This window comes from Sminthopsis crassicaudata, chromosome 3 (assembly GCF_048593235.1).
Source record: "Sminthopsis crassicaudata isolate SCR6 chromosome 3, ASM4859323v1, whole genome shotgun sequence".
NCBI lineage: Eukaryota > Metazoa > Chordata > Mammalia > Dasyuromorphia > Dasyuridae > Sminthopsis > Sminthopsis crassicaudata.
The window spans coordinates 644,673,854-644,691,755 of record NC_133619.1 but is presented as its reverse complement, the minus strand read 5'-3'; the positions used below and the strand labels follow the sequence as shown (position 1 = coordinate 644,691,755).

Sequence of the window (17,902 nt, the reverse complement as noted above, 5' to 3'; positions counted from 1 at the left end):
AAAATTTGATTTTAAATTGTTTTTATTCCTTAATTTTCCTCTTCATTCCCTTGTTTATTCCTAAATTGTTTGGCTTTCCATCTGTTTGATAAGTAATATGTTCCAAGTTCTAATTTTCTTTTAAAATATCTGTAAATGTGTCTCAGGTCTCCATTTTGACCTTGTTAAATTGTGTTGGGTGGGTTTGAGGGCAAGTGAGGCCTTTTCAGAACATTTACCCCGAGAAAAGTGCTATAGTTTAGGGCTACACTTCCAGAAAAACTCTCCTCCTTGTACCCTTGCTTGGTCTTGCACAAACCACTTTGCCACATCAGCAAGCTTTGTAATGTATAGTTACTGTTCTTAAGTGGAGTGGGTTCCTGTGACACATTGTGAGTCTTGATACAAATCAAGGATAGCAGATGCCCACTATATGGTAAAATTGCTCAGTCTAGAGTATTAAAATTCCTTCTCTGTCGCCTGCCCTTTGCCTTCCTTCACTAGATTGCACTAGTTGAGGTGATATCCTATTCCTACAAAAATGAAATCAACTGCATTCTGCTCTGGCTCTGAGAAATGTCTGTTTGAATTATTTGGAGTTGGTGGTCATTGTCCCACATAGTGTGAGATATCATATAAATTATAATCTTGAAATTGACAAATGTAAAAAGTAAAGACTTGGGAGAAGAATTTATTATTTGGTTTAAAAAAATTAATATTCATTTAAAATATATATACCAGTTAAACAGGTAAGTTTTCAAACATTTTAACTTCAATTTTTAATTTTACAGAATCCAGATCAAAAGAAGCATTCATTTTCTAAGGGCACATTTACATAATCCTCTAGAAATTATTTATAAAATAACAGTATTTCTAAGAAAAGATTTTCCCCTAAATTCCTAAATGAGAAAAATCATAATAAAAACAATTTCATGAATAATGTTAGTGTTTTTAAAACATGAGAGGAAATTACCAAATAACATGAATTCACTTGATTATCTTAGAATTAACTTAAGTTGCTGCCCATCCAGCCCTAGCAGTCAGGCAGTCTGTGAGCTTCTAGACCTTGGTGGGGGGAGGGCTGGAGGGCAAGCTGAGAGGAAACACAAGTCAGGTGGCAGAAAAGAGCAAATTCCAATTATTCATCTAAGGGTAAGCATTTATATATCTTTTGCGAAAGCAATAGTGTGCTCCTGGGAACATTCGTTTTTTCTCATGGGACTACTAGCTATGAAAGCACCCAGATGGTTTCCTTCCTTCCTTGAAATCTCCAAGGACATTCTTTCCCCTAGAAACAGAACAGAGGGGTGGTGAGCCATCATGCTGAGTTCTCACAGGGAAAACCTGAGCTGGTCTGAATCCTCTGCCTCCTCAGAGCTGGCCCTCAATCTCACCCTGTTCTGCGCTACCTTGAGATACAAAAGGGATGCTTGAAGGAGTGGCGAGTGTGTCTTAGAAAACAGGGCAGGAGGAAACATGCCAGGGTAACAAAACATATCCAAGGCAGAAAATGCAACAGCAAGCTTAATACATTATTAAAAGGATTAGGTTGATCCAATTCCACAACCTGTTTGCAATATCATGTAATAAAGTCAATCTGAGAATCAGCTGTTGTATCTTGGACAACTAATTTCCATGTAATATTTTCAGTATGCCAAGCACCCTGTAGCTTGTTCAATATTTGCTCAGTTCAATTGGTAGAGTTGGAATATACATAAGGACTTACACGGATAACAGAATAATGATGATCACTTTCCCAATTGGAGTGAGTTTCTAATTTTACATCCTTACCTATTGCTATTATGAGTGTTCTAAAACATCCAATTGTTACATCATAGCTTCTATATCAATTTGATGTTTTAAAGCTACAGACATGTTCTAAACTAAATTGTTAGGAAGTGAATTTTCAGAAACTGCAGCTAAAATTCCTACAACTTGAGACAATAAATCTTTTGCTTTTAGCTTTTACAAGAACTTTCATGAGCATTGACTTTCATGTCAAAAGTTTCTTCTCCAGCATGCTGATCCCACACTTTCATTGGAAACAAGGCATAACGAGATTGTTCTACAATCCTAAGTACGGGTCTTGAAGTGGCGTCTGTGTATCTACATAGAGTACAATTAACACACGATATAGTAAGAATTTGTTTTATGAAAATTTGGATGGGCAAATTTCCATGAAGAAACATTTCAGGATGCTTATGCTTTTACATAATGAACTTTAGGACTCATTAATCGTTCCCACATTATTTTTGTGTTCTGGGACCCAGCTCTGCCATGGCTCTCCAAAGATCTTTAGAGACCTTTCCTCATTCCATTATAATTGTGTCCTCTGTAAGGGGTCTTATGGATATTTGATCTTGAGTGTCAGATCACAGGAACAACCTGGACCCCCCATCCCATTCAATATGATGAGTGATGCATTTCCACATTTCTAAAAAGGGACAAAATTGGATAATACACTCTTAAGTATTAGTGGCATGGACATATTATTCCCTAGTTTGAGAATATAAAAACAATTTCCTCACTGATCATCATTGTTCATGTTCAAAAAATTGGACTTTATCATTTGGCAAAAGGTTATGGCATATGTTTTGTTTCCCCTCACAAGTCAAATTGACACTAGGAAAACGTCTAGGGGCTCTGCTAGCTAAAAGCTGCCAAGATATAATCTTATATATATATATATATATCTGCAATATATGGGTTATATCCTTTTCCTCCCAAATTATCAGTATCATTTACAGCTATCGGGGTCAAGTTATCATACCAAGTGACAGTTTTATATAGTAGGGGTAAGGCACATAAATCCAATTCAATCTTTTTTTCATTCGGTAGGTAACCATAATAGACATCACTGCCAGGAGACAGATCAATGTCCTATATCCCCCTTCTCCTCCATTGGGGTCTTGCTTTCCACTTTCTGTTGGTCCTTTTTTTGGGAAGATTTCCTGGACCCTCAAAACTCTCATCTTCATGGCTGCTATGTTGATATATGGGGATATTTCTCTCTGGGATCTGGACCACTAATGCATTTTCTGGAAGAGCAGAAGCATAAGCTCAATGCACATTAGTAATTTGACTAAGCCAACATAATGACCCACTATTGGATATTTCCACATGATCTTGAAATCTGGCAGTTTTCCTGACAACCCATTTCTTTGTCCTGCAAATGTTTTTGAGCTTATCTAGGTCCTTGCTTATCTAAAGTTATGGGGGGGGGGGGTGGAAACTATGACATGTATTATTTGATCCAAACTTCTTCTTACTCTATTTCCTATTTCCCCTTTTTTCTCTTTGATAAGGATCTTAATATTCTTATTGCATCTTGTAACAATAGTATATAGTGAAGCTATCCAAAAGATGGATTAGGAGTAGCATCCATCTGCCATCTGTCCAATGGATCTGTGTTGCCTGAGGCAACAGGAGCAGCAGCAGGAAGACAATTTCTACTGTGCTCCCAGCCAGGTGAAGGACAAAAGCTGGGGATACTTCCAGGATTCTGCTCCAGACAACACTCAGGGTCAAGGGTTTCCAGAACCTTCAGCTATTACAAGGGCACTTGGCCATAGGATACAGAGAGTGGATAAAAGGGGTGTGTGTGTGTGTGTGTGTGTGTGTGTGTGTGTGTGTGTGTGTGTATAGTGGGGAGATGGTGCTGGACTAAAGCAAAGACATGATACCCACAGGATAGACACTAATGAGTGAAATGTTCATCCTTGTCAGTGACCTATATTGAGGGAAAACTTAAACAAACATGTGGGGGCAGCAACTAGGGGAAGTAGTGCTCAAGATGCCTAAGGGACAATGAATCAGTTCAAAACATGGGAGAGAGGAGGGTGGTGCTGTTACTACTGCATTGACTTTCCTGCCCATTTTTGTAAAGTAAAGATCCTTAGATAAATGGCCAGCATCATAGACCATCCTCCAGATCTGTGGAAATGGCCTCTTGGGCTGATGTTGCCCACATCTGTGGGCAGAATACACTCACCTGGAGTGGTTGTCTGTGGTTCTTGGGGCCATTCCCTCTGGCTGCAGGCTCCCTGCTTGGGCCAGACCTTGGTCCTCTGCAGGTTGTTGGGGCAGGATGATTACAGTGGAACAGATATCTTTCCCCACTTTTCTTGGACAGGAGGCTAGTCTACAGGAATTTAGAGCTTGTGAGGCTCTAGGGGAGTTACTAAGCCCTTATTCCTGCCCTTAGAGGAGACACCCCAACCAATAAGAGGGAGGCTGGCTGAAAGAGTCAGGTTGAAAAATGAAAATGGTGGAGTCAAAATGGGAGAGAAAAGGCAGGATAATGCCTGCACTCTCTCCAGTTTCTTATGAAATAACTTTGAATTAAGAATCTGGAGTGAGAACTTGCAAAACAATGGGGAGAAACAATTTTCCAGCCTTAGATAATTTAGAAGGGCTGCAAAAAGATCTGTCTCACTTGGGTAAAAGGGGAACATATCCCTGGTATAGATCAACAACAGAGGCTTCTTGGACCTTGGCACAATGGGTAAACAGCCAATTCCAGAGTCCTTGAGGTTCTGTATTGATGCAGCAAGTCAGTGACCAAGCTTCTGGCCCCATCACAAAAAGCTTCAGACAGGGTCCTCTGCTCAGTAGAAAGCCAAAATAAAATAAAAAAGCTCTGACAGTAGAAAATTATTGTGGTGGAAGGGAAGATCAGAAAACGCATGCAGAAGATCAAGATGCCTCCAATGAGAAGTCTAAAAAGAGAATATGGATTGAACACAGGTCCAAAAAGTCCTTCTGGAAGAGCTCCAAAAGGAAAATAAAAATCAAATAAAGAGAAGTACAATAAAAGTTATCTGTGTAAGTTTTGGGTTTGTAGGTACTCCAGGGGCTTGTGGGAACTACTTACAACCAATGAAACTGCTCCTTTTAAAGGTGTATAAAGTCCTTTTCAGAACTCCCTTTCAAGGTGTGAACTAAAGATGTGAACCCTGAGCTAGAGAATTGTTAAGTACCGACTTAGCACCTAGTAAAAACCTAACATCTCCCCCTTTCTTTTGATTTACAACATAGGGTGGCCATGACCTTGAAACATGAATCCATCAATATAGGAGATATTACACATAATTACACATAGTAACATAACACATGCTAGAAGTGATGTAACAAATAACATGATCAAATAATCATAAATTGAGAATTTATACATGTCCTTAAGTCCATTGTCCATTAGTTCATGTGCCAGAAATACAATAATTCCTGCAAGTTTTAAAGTCCTATAATAGTCTTCATCAACAATTTTTCATCTCAAGGAATCCAATGCTCTGCTGGTTTTCAAGTCCTTTAACAGTGTTTTTATCAGCCATGCTCTTTAAGTGTCAGATGTTTCTTAGATTTTCTCCTTTGTTTTGAGGTCTTTCTCTTTTGAATGAAATAACAATGAGGACTACTTTGTTCACTATCTCTCTGACTGTCAGTATCAAGTAAGGCATAAAACTAGGAGATATATATTTATCAGAAGTAGTTTTCATCATAATGGAAGATGGGCCTAAATGGAAGAAAACTATTCTCTAAATTATATAGTTTTCCCAAATACCCCTGTTTGCCAATTACATTGCCCACAGCATTACAGAACCTACCTGATAAACTTTACAAGCTCTTAAACTAGATAAATTTCCTGATCTACAGGAAAATCAAGTAGATGAAGAATTATCATTGTCTTGAGAATGATATGCAGTTGGATTGACAGTCCATAGATCTGGTCTAGCAATGTGTAAAAGTAGGACAGAAACTGAAAATGAACAATTATCTGGGTTGCTTTTGGGGAATTATGATCTTTTTAGTGACCCCAAACTTTTCCTTAAAACAAAAATTCCTCTTTTTTAACATCAGTATTCTTCTGGTGAAGCTGCATGGTTATTGTTATAGAACACTACAGTGTAAAGAATTAAATTAAAATTGCCAATCTCTCAGAGGACATTGAAAAAACACACTGTAGTTATAAGTAGGTTGAGACTGGTGAAGAATTATATTAGAAGTGTAAAAAATGTCATCAAATATAAATGACAGCAAAAGGAAGTGGGCTGATCATGTAGAATGAACATGAGAACTGTTTCATAGTCCATTTGCTCTGTTAGTACAGAAAGACCTGGAAGAAGGCCTTGAGCAAATTGTATGGACAACTTCCTGACCTCATTCTTCTCCTGGAGGATTTCAGCAAAGTTGGAGACAAGAGGCATCTTGGATGCCTTTGAGGCATTTGAGGAAGTTCTCACATGAGAGCACAGATCCTTTGAATTACTAAAGTAATCTTAATATGCTCTTTTTGCCACTAGTAAAACAAAAGTGATCTTGTAACAGTCTTAACTGAAGAATTTCCATACTAGGAGAAATTTATGGTTAAAAATAAGTCTTTCAGTACCACTTTTAAAATTAATTATTCCTACATACTTCTACACAGAACTACACAGTTTCAATGTAGATACAAATAGTTTACTTCTTACATAATGGGAAACAGAAATTGTCAAGTCCGTACTAGCTCCTCTGAAGGGCTCAGAATAAGTCCTAGTCAGAATAGGCAAAAGTCCTTGCCCCACATTGTAGGTGCCAAATTGTAATGTCCTGTCTCTCAATTATAATCCTTCTCTGGTAGGAGGTTTCTTGTCTTTGAATCCTTTTCTCTGTGAGCTGATTTCTTGGGAGGCTTCTGGAGCTTCCAGCCAGAGCGAAGGTAGATAAATCCTCTCAATCTCAAATCCTCTTCTTCCTGAATCCTGGCTCTGAATCTCCTCCAGCTTCCCTGAAGTTCTCTCGGGAAGTCTCATTGTTCCCCAATCCTGACTGCTCTCGCAATGTTGCCTCCTTTTACCCTTCCAGAGAATAGGCTTGTGGGTACTCCAGGGGCTTGTGGGAACTACTTACAAATCAATGAATTGCTCCTTTTAAAGGTGTGTAAACTCCTTTTTGGAATTCCTTTTAAAAGTGTGAATTAAAGATGTGAACCCTGAGCTAGAGAATTGTTAAGTACCAACTTAGCACCTGGTAAGAACCTAACAATAAGGCTTCTCTCCAGTGTGGATTCTCTGATGTATAGTAAAATTAGAATGAGATGTTAAAGCCTTTCCACATTCATTATATTTATAAGGCTTCTCTCCAGTGTGGACTCTCTGATGTTGATATCTAAGAGTGCTTTGTGAAAGCCTTTCCACATTCACTATATTTATAAGGCTTCTCTCAAGTGTGGGTTCTCTGATGGGAAGTAAGACTAGAGTGAGATTTGAAAGTCTTTCCACATTTGATACATTCATAAGGCTTCTCTCCAGTGTGGATTCTCTCATGGATAGTAAGACTGGAACAGCTTGTGAAAGCTTCTCCAGTGTGGATTCTTTGATGTTCTGTGAGACTTTTTGTGTGTTTGAAAGCCTTTCCACATTCATTACATTTATAAGGCTTCTCTCCAGTGTGGACTCTCTGATGGGAAGTAAGATTGGAGCCATTTATGAAAGCCTTTCCACATTCACTACATTTATAAGGCTTCTCTCCAGTGTGGATTCTCTGATGGGAAGTAAGACCAAAGTGAGATGTGAAAGCCTTTCCACATTTGTTACATTCATAAGGTTTCTCTCCATTGTGCATTCTCTGATGTGCATCAAGATAGGAGCGCTTTGTGAAAGCCTTTCCACATTCACTACATTCATAAGGTTTCTCTCCAGTGTGGATTCTCTGATGGATAGTAAAATTAGAATGAGATGTGAAAGTCTTTCCACATTCATTACATTCATAAGGCTTCTCTCCAGTATGGATTCTCTGATGTACATAAAGATAGGAGCGCTTTGTGAAAGCCTTTCCACATTCACTACATTCATAAGGCTTCTCTCCAGTGTGGATTCTCTGATGGACAGCAAGACTGGAGTGAGATTTGAAAGTCTTTCCACATTTCTTACATTCATAAGGCTTCTCTCCAGTGTGGATTCTCTGATGGATAGTAAGACTGGAACACTGTGTGAAAGCCTTTCCACATTCATTACATTTATAAGGCTTTTCTCCAGTGTGGATTCTTTGATGTTCTGTAAGACTTTTTGTGTGTTTGAAAGCCTTTCCACATTCATTACATTTATAAGGCTTCTCTCCAGTGTGGATTCTCTGATGTTTAGCAAGGATGGAGCAATATATGAAAGTCTTTCCACATTCATTACATTTATAAGGCTTCTCTCCAGTGTGGATTCTCTGATGTTGATAAAGATAGGAGTGCTTTGTGAAAGCCTTTCCACATTCATTACATTCATAAGGCTTCTCTCCAGTGTGGATTCTCTGATGGATAGTAAGACTAGAGTGAGATTTGAAAGTCTTTCCACATTTGTTACATTCATAAGGCTTCTCTCCAGTGTGGATTCTCTGATGAATAGTAAGACTAGAGTGACATGTGAAAGTCTTTTCACATTTGTTACATTCATAAGGCTTCTCTCCAGTGTGGATTCGCTGATGTATAGTAAGACTGGAACACTGTGTGAAAGCCTTTCCACATTCATTACATTCATAAGGCTTCTCTCCAGTGTGGATTCTCTGATGTGCTATAAGATAGGAGCGCTTTGTGAAAGCCTTTCCACATTCATTACATTCAAAAGGCTTCTCTCCAGTGTGGATTCTCTGATGGATAGTAAGACTAGAGTGATGTTTGAAAGTCTTTCCACATTCATTACATTCATAAGGCTTTTCTCCAGTGTGTACACTTTGATGTTTAGCAAGGTTGGAGCCATCTATGAAAGTCTTTCCACGTTCAGTACATTCATAAGGCTTCTCTCCAGTGTGGATTTTCTTATGTTGAGCCAATTTGGAATAACATTGGAAATCCTTTCCACACTGATTACATATGTAAGATTGTTTTTCTATGTGAATTCTCTCAGGTTTAGCAAGAATAGATTGCTCTCTCAAATGTTTCTTACATTCATAAGGTTTCTCTCCAGCCTGGATTTTCTGGTACTTAGAAAGGGAAGAGAGTACAAGAAAAGCTTTATCACATTTATGACACTGAAGTGGTTTCTCCTCACAATGTATATTCTTATCTTTAGCAACACTGGAAGTCTTTCTTAAAGCTTTTTCGTGTCTATTCCATTCACAATGTTCCTCTCCAATGTGGTTTCTTTTGTGGTTGGCAAAAACAGCCCTGTATTCACTATATTGAAAAAGGTCATTCCATGATATCATTTTCGGATTTCCACTCATCTCCTTCATATCAGAACATCTCTCTGCATCTAAAAGAAACAAACACACACATGTATAAACAAACCATCTAAAGCTGTCTGATCATAAAATCACTGACTTAATTTCTCCAGGCAAAATGTTTTCAACTTGAAATTGACAGATTCAATCACTTTTAAATGCTATTAGCTCACACTAATAAAGTGATTCAATTGACACAGAGTTCCACACACAGTAAAATGATATTGGACCCCCAAAACAAAGCTGAGACAAAGGCGAGGTGAAGGTTCTCATAATTTAGGAACCAGGCGATGAGCTCTGAATGGCTGAATAATCTGATCCAAATCCCTGCAGCAGAGATTAGAATTGGAACCTGGAAAAAGAGGATTCTCAATCTATTGCCTAGACAGATGTTCTCCATTTTACTTCCAATCCTTTCTTTCAAATTCAATCTCAGGCACCACCTAGATCTGCACCTCTGGGAATGTGCTTGTTTGCCTCAGTTTTGCTGTAGAGTGAAGGTAATAACTGTACCCACTTCCCAGGTTGTTGTGAGCCTCAAATGAGATAAATAGTTATAAAACTCTTGGCACACAGTAGGCACCATATGCTTGTTAACTGCTATTGTCACTAGTGAAGATAACAAGGGCCTAGGCCTCCTGGTTCTCTTATGGAATAAACAGGAGTCTTTCCCTCCCATATCCCTAACCTAAGGGAAGCTGTCAGTTATGTAAATTAGATCAATGATCCTCCAAGAATAGGCCAAAGGTTGGTAAACAGGAACCAGGAAAAGTTGATGAATTAGGTCTGAATTCTTTCTAAGTAAGGTGATAGTCTCCACTCCCATTCACAAACCGATGAATGGAGAAAAAGAAAATCATAAAAGTAGAGTCAGGTCCATTCTTGTCAGTCCTTTGTTCTAAGAGAGGACAATGACATGAGGGAGGTCATGCCCTGACAAATGAGTGACTTGCATTTAAGTGAGGGAGGGCTGTCCAAGGTCACTAGCCTCCCTTTCCTCCACAGAGCCATCTGTGTCTGGTGGCCAGTTATTGATCAGTCTTACTGGAAATAGCTCTGGATGCAGATGGCCAACAGAGACCGGGGCCTTCTTAAGGTAAGGCCTCCAACAGGTCTCCTGTGACTGAGGCTGCCCCCATCTATTAAGGTTAGGGAGCAATGGAGGCAAAGAAATCTCTTTCTCACCTGGGATAAAAAAATCTCAAAAAATAAAAATGAATAAATGAATAACTCTGGGAATAACATCAGGGTTTCTGGCCAAAGCAGAAATGATTTCAATTTATACTCAGAATGAGTCAAGCAGGACTCAAATAGAGACCAAATGGGGTTTAGCAAAGGACCTATGGGTGGTCCATGAGAATCAGACTGATTTTGGTTTAAGGTTTGTTCCTTAAGAAAGGAATTAGAACAGTTAGATGGAGCAGTGGATAGAACACCACCCCTGAAGTCAAGAGGACCTGAATTCAAATCTGGCCTCAGACACTTAATACTTCCTAGCTGTGTTTTCCCTGGAAAAGTCACTTAACCCCAATTGCCTCAGGAAAAAAAGAAAGAGAGAAAGAGAAAGAAAGAAATCTAACCAGGGATGGTTCAGTGATGAAGAAAGAAGGGGGGAAATGCTTTTATGAGCATCTGTAGGTAAGGGTATATGATATCCTAGGTGGATGGAGGGAAGGAAGGAAATAAGAAAAGAAATAGTGAAACAAGCAAGAAAGGAAGAAGAGAGGAGAGAAAGAGAGAAAGGAGGAAGGGAGGGGAGGAGGCAGGAAGGGAATCTTCCAACTGATGGATTCCAGCCTGTGGCCACCTTTCCTTAGAGGTTGTTGCTTTTCCTATATAGATCTGTGCTGAAACTGTAGCCTGCATGGGGTGAGTTGGCATTGGATGAAAGGGCAGGGGTGGGGAGTGGAGGAGAGAAATAAAGTAAAACTTGAACAGCAAAAGAAAACCTACAAGGAAGCAAAAAGCAATGGAAGATTCTGAATACATTATCTTTCATTTATGGAAATGTATTATTACATATTCTGAATCCTTCTTTATGTTTTACTGAACATAAAACACTTTTTAAAAAATTTTCTTTTTTTTTTTTCTATTTTGTTTTTAGTTTTAAATAAATATCTAAAAGTAAAAATAAATGCCTTTTGGCTTTAAAAAGACCTAAGAAAAGTGTTATTAGATAGCCTGAGACCTCTTTCTTTCTTTGTAGATAGTTGGACATCCCAAAATTTCCAAGCAAGACTTCCACTAGCATTACTTCATTAGAAGGGAACTGAAATACCATGGAGTCCAACCCCCTCATTTTACAGATGAAGAGACTGACATTCAGTGAGGTGCTCAGGGTCTCACTACCACGAGTCTGAAAAGGGATTCCAAGCCAGTTTCCCTGCCCCCAGGCCCATCACATGAAGAAGCCTCCTGGGATAGCAGCCTGCCGCCCAGCTTGCTACTCACTCACCAGGACAGGAGTTCCTCAGGCCTCCTCTCTCCACATGGGAAATGAAATCTTCTCTGGGAACTGGAAGTCCTGGGGAGGGGGGAGATAGTGGGAGTGAGCCTTGATAATTGTCATTTATTCCTCATTGGAATAGGGCCGGGGTGCGAGGCCCATGGGGTAATTCCAAGGACAACTCAAAGATGGTTTTCAGGGTGCTTACTGCCAGGGGAAAAGGGCAGAGGGCAAAGGCGTCCATGCAAGCAATCTGGAAACATAAGATCCTAATTTTGCTGCCCCCTTCACAGCAAGATGGCCACTTTCCATAGCCTCCATTTTCTGGACATTAAAGGCAGCTGGGAGCACAGAGAAGGGAGCACTTGGCCTATAGTCAGGAAGCCCTGAGTTCAAATTTGGCTTATGACATGTCCTGGCTATGTGACTCCGGACAAGTAACTTCATCTGTTTGCTACAGCCTCCACACCTGTAAAATGGGGATAAAGATGGAGCCCAAAACAAAGGGTTTTGGGGGATTGAGTGCAATAATATGCATGAAGGAAGCTCCGAGCACAAGGCCTGGATCCCAGCAAAAGTATGGAAAAACTTCCTCCCTTCCCTTTATCTCTCTGTATCTATACAGGCCTTTGGGGATGGATGAAGGAAGAACAAGGGCCCATTTGCTGTTCTGGGGATTTATGAGTTACACCAGGGGCAGTGAGGTAAAAAATTTGTCCTTTTTACAAAAAGAACATTACGAACACAAAAGGGTTCCCCCCAAGAGGAAGGGGGTTCCTTCTCCTATCCCTTGCTCAGCGAAAAGGGGCAGGACCAGTTTTCAGAAGGTTTGCAGACACAACTGCCAGGTTCCCATCTTATAATGCAAAGACGACTCATAGAAGAATCAGGCAGCAGGAAGACCCTGTCTCTTGGGGACAGGAGGCAGCCCTTGGGCCTTTCTAAGAACTGATAAAAGGCTGAAACTCTGCACCCTAGGGAGGGGATGGTGACATTCCTGTTGATGGCAGTTCCAGAGTTCCAAGGGAAGTGCTCCTTACCCAGGGAGAGCAAGTTCTCGGCATTCTCCAGCATGACCTCCTTGTGCAGCTCTTTCTGATCCAGGTCCAACAGACCCCACTCCTCAGGGCTGAAGTCCACAGCCACATCCTTGAAGGTCACCAACTCCTAAAACACCAACACCCACAGGACTTAAGAGTGGAAGCTGCTTCATAACTGACCTAATTGAACGCTCCTCAATTTACAAAAGGGACCTGAAGCATGGAGGAGGGAATCTACCCAAAGGTGACAGCCTTTTTAGGATTCAGAGCCAGCACTGAAACCAAAGCCCCAAAGACCACTGGAATATAGAGAAACACATTTTATATTTTCAGGTGGAATAAAACTGAGAAATGTCTCACTATGAAATGGTACTGCCTGTGCAATCAAGAAAGACTCTATGAGAGATGAGGATTTTTGGAGGTGAAATCAGACAGTGCTTTGTTAAGAAAATGGCCTGAAGTGTTTCTGTGAAGCTAGCAGGTATTATGTGCTGTAGAGCTAAAACATTTCCATTATCACTGAGGAGAAAAAAAGATCTTATGTATTTCCCAAAGACAGAAATTAAGTCTTATCCAGATGAAAACACTATCCTTCCCCCCCCCAATTAATAATAATAATTTTTCCAAATGCAAGTATAGATAGTTTTCAACATTCATTTTTGTAAGCTTTTGTGTTCCTAATTTCAGAATCACACACTTCTTGATGGATGTGGCCCAATGGTCACCAATTTACAAAAGCAAACTGAAGCAGAGAGAAGGAATTTACCCCCAAAGGTCACGTTCTGTATGAGAATATTTGGGGGCACAGTCATGCAGACTACACCTACACTGCCCAGACCTGGTGTGGACACAGTTGCTGACATGTTGTCTTCCATGTAAGAATGGAAGCTTCTTGAGAGCAGGGACAGATTTTTCCTTCTTTTCATGTCCTACATATTGACACAGAGCCTCTTCCTTTTCTAAATGCCTCTTGCTTTGACCCAACCAATGGTAAAGGGAGAGAAAGACTTGGGATGAGCTGAGTATGATGGAGTGATTTTAATTGCAGCTTTGGGGGCACGGAGGGTTCTCAGGAAATAAAGAAAATAAAATGGAACAAAAGAAAACCTACCAGGAAGCAAAGAAACGCTGGACAGCTCCCGAACCATGGGTAGCATTTATTATGTAGATTTGTTTTCTATCAAATCTGCTGTTATGTTTTGCTGGTTGACTGAAATTTTTTTCTTCTCTTATTTGTATTTAGGGTTAAAATAAATTATAATAGGAACCAAAAGATGGTACAGTGGATAGAGCATTGGCCCTGAGTTCAAATTAGAACACTTAATACTTAGTAGTTGTGTGGCCCTGGGCAAAGTCACTTCACCACAATTGCCTCAGGGGAAAAAATATTATAATAATAGTGAAAAATGGCAAAGGGAAGGGATTCAGAGAGATTTGGGAAGATCTGTGTGGTCTGAGGCAGCTGGAGCTGAGCAGCAGCAGGAGGACAATTTCTGCTCTGCTCCCAGCCAAGGAAAGCACAAGAGCAGGGGAAGCTTCCAGGGTTCTGCTCCAGACAACAGGGTCAAGGGTTTCCAGGAAAGTCAATGGGTATAAGAAGGAGCATGGCCACAGGACCCAGAGAGCGTTTAGATTGTGTGTGTGTGTAAAGGGGAGATGGTTCTGGATCAAAGCAAAGACATGATACCTATAGGATAAATACTAACAAGTGAAGAGGTCATCCTAGTCAGTGACCTATATTGAAGAAAAATTTAAACAAACATGTAGGGCAGCAACTGGGGGAAGGACATTAGTGCTCAAGATGCCAAAGGGACAATGAATCAGTTCTAAACATAGCAGAGAGGAGGGCAGTGTTGTTATTACTGCATTCACTTTCCTGCCCATTTTTTTAAAGTAAGCATCCACACATAAGAGAGATGGCCAGCCTCACAGACCACCCTCCAGATCCATGGAAATGGCCTCTTGGGCTGATGTTGCCATATCTGTGGGCAGAATACACTCACCTGAGGTGGGGGTCTGCAGTTCTCAGGGGCCATTCCCTCTGGCTCCAGGGTCCCTGCTTAGACCAGGCTTTTGTCCTCTACAGGCTATTGGCGGGGAGTGGAAGGAGATGATAATAACTGAACCGACGTTATTCCCTTCTTTTACTGGACAGGGGACTAGCCTACAAGAAATTATACAGGGTGAAGTTCCAGGAGAGTTACCAAGCCTGGGAAATTAAGAAAAAAAAAACACACAACAAAATAAAAAATTTCTCACAATAGAACATTATGGTAGTCAAAGGGAAGGTCAAAATACAAACTCAAGAGAAGATCAAAATGACTCCAATGTGAAATCTCTAGAATAAAAATTAAGAAAAGGAATGAGAGTGGAACTAGAGAATCATGGGGGGAGGGAGGGAGAAAGTCACCAGTCTGGTTTAAGGAAAGCACAAAAATCCACTACAGAAAACAACTCCTTTAAAAGAATTGTCCAAATGAAAAAGAAGGTACACTGAAGAAAATAATTTGTTAACAATTTGGAAGCTAATATAAATAAAATATACATGGAAAAATTCCACTGATCACCTGAAAGAGATAACAAAATGAAAACTGCTAGGAACAGTATAGCCAAATTGCAGAACTCCCAGGTCAAGAAAAAAAATTTTGAAGCAGCCAGAAGCAACTCATATATTGTTCTAGCACAGTCAGGACGGCAATATGATATTCCAGAGGGTAAAGAAGCATGAATTACAGCCAAAAAATAACATAAACTACCCAACAAAACTAAACATCTTTCACAAAGGAAAACATTCAATGAAAAAGGGAATTTTCTTTTTTTTTTTTTTTTTTTTATTATATATATATATATATATTTTTTATAATATTATCCCTTGTATTCATTTTTCCAAATTACCCCCCCTCCCTTATTCCCTCCCCCCGACGACAGGCAATACCATACATTTTACATGTGTTACAATATAGTCTAAGTACAATACATGTGTGTGAATATCATTTTCTTGTTGCACAATAAACATTAGAATCCGAAGGTACATGCAACCTGGGCAGACAGATATTAGTGCTAACAATTTACATTCCCCTCCCAGTGTTTCTTCTCTGGGTGTATCTACCTCTGTCCATCATTGATCAACTGGAAGTGAGTTGGATCTTCTTTATGTTGAAGATTTCCACTTCCATCAGAATACATCCTCATACAGTATCGTTGTTGAAGTATACAGTGATCTTCTGGTTCTGCTCATTTCACTCAGCATCAGTTGATTTAAGTCTCTCCAACCCTCTCTGTATTCCTCCTGCTGGTCATTTCTTATTGAGCAATAATATTCCATAACCTTCATATACCACAATTTACCCAACCATTCTCCAACTGATGGACATCCATTCATCTTCCAGTTTCTAGCTACAACAAAAAGAGCTGCCACAAACATTTTGGCACATATATGTCTCTTTCCGCTCTTTAGTATTTCTTTGGGATATAATCCCAGTAGTAGCGCTGCTGGGTCAAAGGGTATGCACAGTTTGATAACTTTTTGGGCATAATTCCAGATTGCTCTCCAGAATGGCTGGATTCTTTCACAACTCCACCAGCAATGTATTAGTGTCCCAATTTCCCCACATCCCCTCCAACATTTGTCATTATTTGTTCCTGTCATCTTAGCCAATCTGACAGGTGTGTAGTGGTATCTCAGAGTGGTCTTAATTTGCATTTCTCTGATCAGTAGTGATTTGGAACACTCTTTCATGTGAGTGGATATAGTTTCAATTTCTTCCTCTGAGAATTGTCTGTTCATATCCTTTGCCCATTTATCAATTGGAGAATGGTTTGGTTTCTTATAAATTATGGTCAGTTCTCTATATATTTTGGAAATGAGACCTTTGTCAGAACCTTTGTTTTTAAAAATATTTTCCCAATTTGTTACTTCCCTTCTAATCTTGTTTGCATTAGTATTATTTGTACAGAAACTTTTTAGTTTGATGTAATCAAAATCTTCTATTTTGTGATCAATAATGATCTCTAGTTCTCCTCTGGTCATAAATTCCTTCCTCCTCCACAAGTCTGAGAGGTAGATTATCCTCTGTTCCTCTAATCTATTTATTATCTCCCTCTTTATGCCTAAATCATGGACCCATTTTGATCTTATCTTGGTATATGGTGTTAAGTGTGGATCCATATCTAATTTCTGCCATACTAATTTCCAGTTTTCCCAACAGTTTTTTCCGAATAATGAATTTTTATCCCTAATGTTGGAATCTTTGGGTTTGTCAAAGATTAGATTGCTATAGATGTACCCTTTTTTGTCCTTTGTATCTAATCTGTTCCACTGATCTACCGGTCTATTTCTTAGCCAATACCAAATGGTTTTGGTGACTGCTGCTATATAATATAGCTTTAGATCAGGTACACTTAGACCACCTTCCTCTGAGTTTTTTTTCATTAGTTCCCTTGCAATTCTTGACCTTTTATTCTTCCATATGAATTTTGTTGTTATTTTTTCTAGGTCATTAAAATAGTTTCTTGGGAGTCTGATTGGTATAGCACTAAATAAATAGATTAGTTTGGGGAGTATTGTCATCTTTATTATATTCGCTCGGCCTATCCAAGAGCACTGAATGTCTTTCCAATTATTTAAATCTGATTTTATTTTTGTGGCAAGTGTTTTGTAATTTTTCTCATATAATTCCTGACTTTTCTTTGGTAGATGGATTCCCAAATATTTTATACTATCAACATTTGTTTGGAATGGAATTTCTCTTTGTATCTCTTGCTGTTGCATTTTGTTAGTGATATATAAAAATGCCGAGGATTTATGTGGATTTATTTTGTATCCTGCCACTTTGCTGAAATTTTGAATTATTTCTAGTAGCTTTTTAGCAGAGTCTTTGGGGTTCTCTAAGTATACCATCATGTCATCTGCAAAAAGTGATAGTTTAATTTCCTCATTTCCTACTCTAATTCCTTGAATCTCTTTCTCGGCTCTTATTGCCGAGGCTAGCGTTTCTAGTACTATATTGAATAGTAATGGTGATAGTGGGCAACCTTGTTTCACTCCTGATCTTACTGGGAAAGGTTGCAGTTTATTTCTATTGCATATTATGCTTACTGACGGTCTTAAATATATACTCCTGATTATTCTAAGGAATAATCCATTTATTCCTATACTCTCAAGAGTTTTTAGTAGGAATGGATGTTGGATTTTGTCAAATGCTTTTTCTGCATCTATTGAGATGATCATATGGTTCTTATTAATTTGATTATT

At 39.3% G+C, this 17,902-nt stretch overlaps 1 protein-coding gene across 3 annotated transcripts in view; it reads right to left on the bottom strand.

The window, feature by feature from the left end:
• Positions 1–64: 64 nt before the first annotated feature.
• LOC141564947 (uncharacterized) overlaps positions 65–17,902 on the bottom strand; it is a 32,095-nt gene continuing 14,257 nt past the window's right edge. For all 3 annotated transcript variants that reach the window (XM_074307815.1, XM_074307817.1, XM_074307816.1), the window contains exons 2-5: positions 14,652–14,812; positions 12,649–12,775; positions 11,618–11,686; positions 65–9,194 (exon numbers count right to left, since the gene is read on the bottom strand). In XM_074307815.1, the coding sequence (XP_074163916.1) occupies positions 7,177–9,194; positions 11,618–11,686; positions 12,649–12,775; positions 14,652–14,684 (2,247 nt within the window). In that variant the 5' untranslated portion in view covers positions 14,685–14,812 and the 3' untranslated portion in view covers positions 65–7,176. The remainder of the gene's footprint in view (positions 9,195–11,617; positions 11,687–12,648; positions 12,776–14,651; positions 14,813–17,902) is intronic.